Here is a 7108-nt window from a genome sequence, read left to right on the forward strand (position 1 = left end):
TCCTTGTTCCCCCCCACACCCCACTCTGGTTGCCTGTGAGTTCTGTCGTGGCCTCCCCTTCTCCCATGCAATTGTTACCTGCTTTTGCCTGATCTTTTCTATCCCTCCTTTCCCCTTGGCCATCTTTTACACCCCCCCCCCCCAATCCAGCTAACCACTGCAGAAGTTGTCTTGATTCATTATGGTTTTTTTCACCATCACTGACCTGTTGCCAATGCTTGGATTTTACTATAAGGACACAGTGACTCTTGGCGCTTCACCTTCTCTATTCTCTTGCTGGACCTCCCCTGCATACTTATGGTGGCCCCGAATCATGATGTGCCCATCTTCATCCTGAATCCTTGCTTACATGTTTCGTTTTCTGCAACATTGTGTTATTACTGACCTCTGAAACTGTATTCGCTCTCCCCTCTGCTTCTCCGCTCTTCTTTTTTCACTGTTTTATTTTCTGTTCTCTCCCCCTTTGCCCGCCCTCCCTTCACTTTTTTCTATGCACTTACATTATCAGAATAGTCCATGGACCTAGTATGATAGCAACAATGTTTGTCTCCTCCCCCTCTCCTTACTTGTTCTCTCTCCCCCCCTCCCACACTATCTGAAATGTCGTCAGGCCTAGTACGATAGTCGCTTATTTTGTCCCTCTCCCTCCTTTTTCCTCCCCTCACCTCTTGTAAATCTCCGGCTCTACCAGAAATGTCATCAGGCCTAGTATGGTAGCCGCCTATCTGTTCTCATTTCCTTCCCACCCCCTCCCTTCCTTATCTGTGTCTTAGCTCTTGCACTATCTGAAATGTTGCTAGGCCGAGTATGATAGTTATTTCACATTCTTATTGTTCCTGGCCTAGTAAGAATGTCATTGTATTTTCCCTTGTTCCCTCCCTTGCCTTGAAACGCTTTGAAACACATTGTGTATAGGCGCTATATAAATAAACTATCATATCATAACTCTACAAACCACGTAATCTCTGCTCTTCCTCTTGGACTACTCTTGTGGCTCCTCAGCTTCCCTGTTCTTCCTCTCGCTTCATCTCCTTCTCTCTTCTTTCGCCACATACATGGAATTCTCTTACCCCGGACACCCAAGAAACAATCCACATGGATTTGTTCACAACAAAACTAAAAGCCTACCTCCTCACCTCTGCTATACCTTTTTAACCTACCTCTCATCTGCCTGATGGCTAAAGAAATGTCCCTGCCTCTGTCCCTCACTTCCTCTGCCTCCGCTCTAGCACTTCACCCAAAAGCTGGCTGTACTGCATACCTGCAATTAAAAATGTCCAATGTTGGTTGTCCTTAATCTGTGTATGTCCACTTATGCATTGTCCCCGGTCACTGTTCCATTTACTCCCCTCAACAACCTGGTCAGAATGTCCCCCATAGTCACCCCATTGTAAGAAGCTCACTGCTTCCTGTCCAATGTGATTTCTTATCTATTGTATGTTTTTGGTGATCAAAAGAGCATTGTTCCTCCTGTATATAAATAAACATAAAGGAGCAACATTGTTAATATCTAGCAAATGAACACTATCATTGTTTAATTAAAAAAACACTGCACTTCACCTTAAGAACTATGCCTCTCCTGTTATTCCTGCTCATAAATGAATGCAATCGGTATCTGAGTGTTCATGTCCTTCTCCTTCCATAGCGAACGCGGGCGACAACCACGTTTTCAGCACCAAGTGGTTCACTGTTTTGAGGATGAAAGTCCAAACTGCGATTCTGTTGACAGAAGCAGTACCTTCTGCTTTTTCCTGACTGGTTTGATAATACATTTTATCAGAGTTATGATCCGAAGCCACATGAAGGATGTGAGACTCTCAGCATCTGTGGGTTGGGGCATCCCAAAGGCACCCTGTCTCCTGTGGGAGTAACCACATGTAATTAGCTGGTGGCTCTATTCATTGGTAGCATACATTTAACTTTTTAGGGTTGAGTTTTTATACGCCAAGAGATGCCATTGATGGCTCCCCCTGTAATTGATACAGTAGAAGTGCTCCAGCTGACTGGTATTCCTTTTGTGTGGAAGCAGACAAATAGGACAAATAGTAATATATAGCAAAAAGCACAGCCTGCCTAGTGTATCGGGCTGCAGCAGGGCAAGAACAGTTATCACTGGCATGTGAATAGACTGTGATCCACATTTTGAGTGTATACCCAGGAAAGTTTGCATGTGGCAAATCACCTATGATTGTGTCCATCAAATGTTTATGCTACCAATTTTCATTTTTAGCCTGAGAGTCTTCTCTCATTTACAGCCCTGTGATGCGTTCTGAAACACTATGCCAACCTGAAGAAGACTAAACGAGCTCTGCTGGTGTCTGCAAACACCTAACTTCTTAAGAGACCAGAGTGATTGGACTGGTTGGTCCTCCTTTTACCCAAGCCAGCACACAGCTGGTTTGCAGCCTCAAGGGATCCTCCGTTTTCAGAAGCTTTGCGGCACATGCTTACACAGATTGGACACAAAAAGATGGGAGAAACGGAAACACTGAGCACTAGTAATGGACAACCGTTAAAGGACAACAAAGAAATTTAAAAGTATTTAAAAGTGGAGTCCACATCTTACCGGATTTAGTACCTCTGGGCACCGGCTTTACAGTTCCGGAACTGTAATGGCTGGAAACACCCCAGCTGCACTTTACCGTAACTCAAACATTTCAACTGGACTATGGCCCAGTACCTCTGTCAGTGGATCGTTCATAGTCTTGATTGCGTGAGGCACCTTATTGTTGTCATTGGAACAGTCACATAAAACCAGCGCTGCTACTGGTGAACTGAATGATTTGACAGCCAGTTTTTCATACTCAGGAGATTGCTTTACTGATACACCAACCTATGCGAATGAACCCGGACTTTGACATCTGGCCCAGTCTTAAAAATGTGGGAACCACAGCATCAGGACCAGTATCCTACTTAGCCAATCAGAAGTCAGACTGCCTCTTCCATTGATTGTTATGAGCGAGTAGCGCCTCCCTTTGAGTGAATGAAGGTCCTGAAGTGCCTCCGGGGTACAGTGTCCAACATGGTAACCAGATTTTGGAACATTCCTATAATCCTAACTGGTAGGGTCACAGCCTCCGAACACTGAGTCTTTCTCATTAAAGCGTACTTACCTGTAACCTGAACAGTATGTACTGACCTTCACAGAAGGTAAAATGCAATTTGTAAAACATCTTTGTGTGAACACAACCTATCGGCTTAATAAATATGTTCTATTTGCATGTTAAACCACTCAGTGACACTCCCGAGAGCTGCTTTTGACCCGCTCTGCCAATTTTACCACTAGGCGAGCGAGGGAAAGCTTGCAGCAAAACCTTTTGCATATCTATGGGTCAGAAAAACTCATCCCCTGAACATAGGGATACCATCTTAACAAGTATCGGTATTGAAAGATCAATCCTAGAACATTTGAAGTGGGACTTTTGAAATCTCACTAGTTCACACGGTTTCAGAAGAGCCTTCCATTCCCTAAATACTGTTCTGTAGTGTCCACTTTGAGAGGACTGTGCCTTTCCAAATTCGACTTTGCTCGTTCAGTCTTCAAAGAACCGCACTACCCGAGTAATGGCGGATTGGTACTGGAAAAATGGCAACTCCTGTAGACCTTTCAGTGGCAAGGTTGACATTAAAGCACATGTACTAGCAGCATCAGTTTTAGAGAAATTGCACCTCTTTTATTTTTACCATGTCATCATTAAAAGACAGATAGCACATCTGCCTTGTGATACACCCCTTGTATGAAAAACATCAGTTCTGGTCCTATCCCACAGTGTGTTATCTCCTTCAATAATTTTACTTCGGTGGCAATGTCTTACCCTAATATTGCTCAGAATGTCTTCCTGCGGTATCAGCATTTAAAGTGGGCATGGCCTCTTTGCACTGGTTGCGTCTGTTGGGGGGGCAATAAGGGGAGAGGATGGAATTGGTGAATACGGATATCCATTCCCTAGAAGGTTATTTATTTCATTGAGATCTTTTTTTTCGAGATGGGAAAGTGAGGCAACCGATCCGCTCAGCTCCTTTCTTATACCGCGCCCAAATCTTGATCAAGCATAGTGCAAAGCAGACTGACTGTCAACTGACATTTTTTAAAAAACACACTTCGGATGTTTGCTGGTCCCCTCTCTTTGCTTGTTCTGCTTTTAACCATTTGCTTTTAATTGCATTTTCTCTGACATAATGATCTTTTCCTGCTTGTTTGCAGGGTTCTACCTCCTTTGCTGGATTCGGATGAGGTAACTTGTTTCACTGATCCCCAGTTCCAGATGTATGCTCTTGTTTAACAGGTCGCAAGTCATCCTAATTTATACCTTGTGCTTCCCTTTAGGAAATTGTGACTACAAAGTTTGAAATGTCGAAGATGGAATAATGCGATGGATGTTGCTGGTGGATTCTCTTTAGATCTTTGCTTCCCACACCAAAGGTTTTTGGGGAGAGAATGACACTGGAGGCATCGGAACATATCTGTATATGGTTAAGAAGAATTATTTTATTACTTTGGTTTCTAGCACTTAAACTGTCTGCTTTGCAGCACACCGTCTGATGCTGGTGAACCTTACAAGACCAGAGTACTCGCAAGTGGCAAGATTGCTGTTTTGGTTTTTAGACTTTCTTTGGAGCAAGATTTATTTTGAAGAAGCTTACGCCGTGTTTTATATGCATTGGAGTCCCATTTTACAGGATTCTGTGTTGAACCTTTATTCTCTTTATTTGATACAGTAAACGTCCATCATGTGTGTTAGCAAGTTGAGTTTACAGTGACGAACACTGTGTGCTGAGGTGACACCAAAGTTTGCAAAAAGCACTGCACACCATTGAGAGTTAATGGAGTGTGCAGCGCACCTTTGTCCAAAGTAATGAGTAAGTCGCCCCTGTAGCCGCAGTGGTGGAGTCAAGCACCCCCTTGGCAGTGGTGGAGTAAAACCTGCCCTTAGTGGCAGTGGCTGAGTAAGACCTGCAGTTGTGGAGTGAGACCTGCAGTGTGTGGCAGTTGTGGAGTGAGACCTGCCCTTGGTGGCAGTGGTGGAGTGAGACCTGCCTTTGGTGTCTGTGGTAGAGTGGGCCCACATTGGCAATGTGGGTATGACCTGGCTTGCATTGGTAGACAGTGGCATGCACTTGGAGATATCGATGAAGAGCCACCACATTGATGGGTGAGCGGCACACTTGTCGGCAGTGGTGAGTCTAGCATTGCAGGAGTTTGTTGATAGAGGTTGAGTGTGTTTGTCAGTGGCACTGCAAGCATGAGGGTTAATGTTGCTGTGGACTTGTCAAGCAGTGGGGCTTTGTATAAGGCATAGAGAATTAGTGAGTCGGTACACTAAGTAATTGAATGATGGTGCAGACGGATGTGAGGGGATAGTTTGTCAAAAAGATGTTAAATAGGTAAGTGCGTCAGAGGAAACTGGTCTTGATAGAAGAATGAGGAGGCAAGGTCATTCTGGGTGAAGCACTGCTAAAAGTTTTAAGAGGAGATACCACTGAAGGTATGTGCACACTGCTGTTTTTGTAAAGGGTGCTGCTTAGATGAGGGGCAGGTTACACACCTCCATGCAGATCTAAGGAAAAGGTTTTCAGTGACACTTTGAATGTCTTTGGTGTTTGATTTGGATGTTTGGGCTCTTCAGCGATTCAAAAGTATTCCTCCTTCTACTGTTCGTTGTGATGTTTAGTTGGGGGTTTTGTTTTTAAACGGCATAGCGGGCATAGTCCTTTTTGTTTTTTCTTTCTCTTCCAGCATGACCAAAAGAACCGTTAAAATGATTCTACAATGTCCCAGTCCTGCAACGCTATATTGATTCACCTGGTATTTTTCAAAATGTGTTCTATTTTTAGACCAAGTGTTCCGTCAAAACGCTTTGCTGAGAAAATGTGTCTTGGAACTCTCTTCTGCACACATGTATTGCCTGGAAATACTGTTTCTCAAAAGTGCACACCTCCAATGCCATGGAATACTGCTTTCTGTCCACACCTCTGGAGCCATGTAGTTATCGGCACCTGAGGAGCACAAAGAATGGCTGCAAAGAATGGCAGACTTACCATACACCATTAATGCTGTGGAGGACTTGCGTCCCTTCTCTGAACACCTCCAGTGCCATCGAAAGCTCTACATTCCTCCTGTGTTCACATCAGATTAAACAAAAATGGGAGTTCCTCGTTTCTGTGTGCACCTTCAGAGTCACAGAAGTATCTTGTCCGCCTTGGTCTGCATAACTGGAAAGTCATGAGCGGATTCCATGATGTCAGGTGTTTTTCAAAGCCATCAGGACTGCAGGTATTGATATGCCCCTTAAAACACACATTCCTGGTTGACGCTCATCTCCTTATGGCACATTCTAGCTTAACCTGCCTGGCTACTCCTATGAGCAAATCTAAGAGGATTCTGTTTTTTCATCATGCATTTTACCCCTCAGTCAATATCTGCCATCTATGTTGGTTATGTCCACAATCCAAACTCTGTAGACCTGCTGCCAAGGGGGTACCACATAAGGTGGAGGTTTCAGCAGTGTTTAGTTCTAGGCACAGTAACATTTGAGGGTTCTGGCTTGACTTGTTCTCAGCTCTATGCACGCCTTTCTAGGCCATTACTTCAGGGCAGTCCTGGTGGGTGTATTGAACTTTTTGCGGCAACTAAACATGTGGGGATGATCTAATATAAAATATATTTTTTTCTATTAAACTCCCATCATGTAAAACATATACTGTGGTCTTTATTGTCTGGATTCTCAAGCAAGTGTAGATTCAATTGATTGATCAATGTTTGTAGAAAGTGCCCTGTAATTGTGTAGATCACGTTAGTTATTTGGGGTTTTGAAATGCGTTTCATGCGAACAAGATGCTTCAGACTGCTGTGATAACAAAGGAACTGGAAGGGGGAGTGAGCAGGGGAGTGGGAGAAGACCAACAGCGATCCAAACACGTTTGTCCAAACCAGAAGCTTGATGAACACTGTAAGGAATGGCTCTTTACTGCATTTGAGACCTACATCTATATATTTCAGTCATGAGTAGGCCTGACAATCGGGTACTTGGGCATATACTGGAAAGGACAATGGAGGGTTTATTAACAAAAATACACACGCACGCACAAATTATGGACTGACTTTGGA

The 7108-nt window shown here is 43.9% G+C and overlaps 1 protein-coding gene across 2 annotated transcripts in view; it reads left to right on the plus strand.

The window, feature by feature from the left end:
• LOC138566710 (transmembrane protein 87A-like) overlaps nucleotides 1–6699 on the plus strand; it is a 1181601-nt gene extending 1174902 nt beyond the window's left edge. Inside the window, exons 19-20 of one of the 2 annotated variants that reach the window (XM_069644305.1) lie at nucleotides 4205–4235; nucleotides 4328–4520. In XM_069644305.1, the coding sequence (XP_069500406.1) occupies nucleotides 4205–4235; nucleotides 4328–4369 (73 nt within the window). In that variant the 3' untranslated portion in view covers nucleotides 4370–4520. Of the gene's footprint in view, nucleotides 1–4204; nucleotides 4236–4327 lie in introns of both variants that reach the window. The other variant, XM_069644304.1, reaches the window with a different exon arrangement.
• Nucleotides 6700–7108: the final 409 nt, after the last annotated feature.

Source organism: Ambystoma mexicanum, chromosome 2p (genome assembly GCF_040938575.1).
Source record: "Ambystoma mexicanum isolate Mex_15411 chromosome 2p, UKY_AmexF1_1, whole genome shotgun sequence".
In the NCBI taxonomy this organism is placed as follows: Eukaryota; Metazoa; Chordata; class Amphibia; order Caudata; family Ambystomatidae; genus Ambystoma; species Ambystoma mexicanum.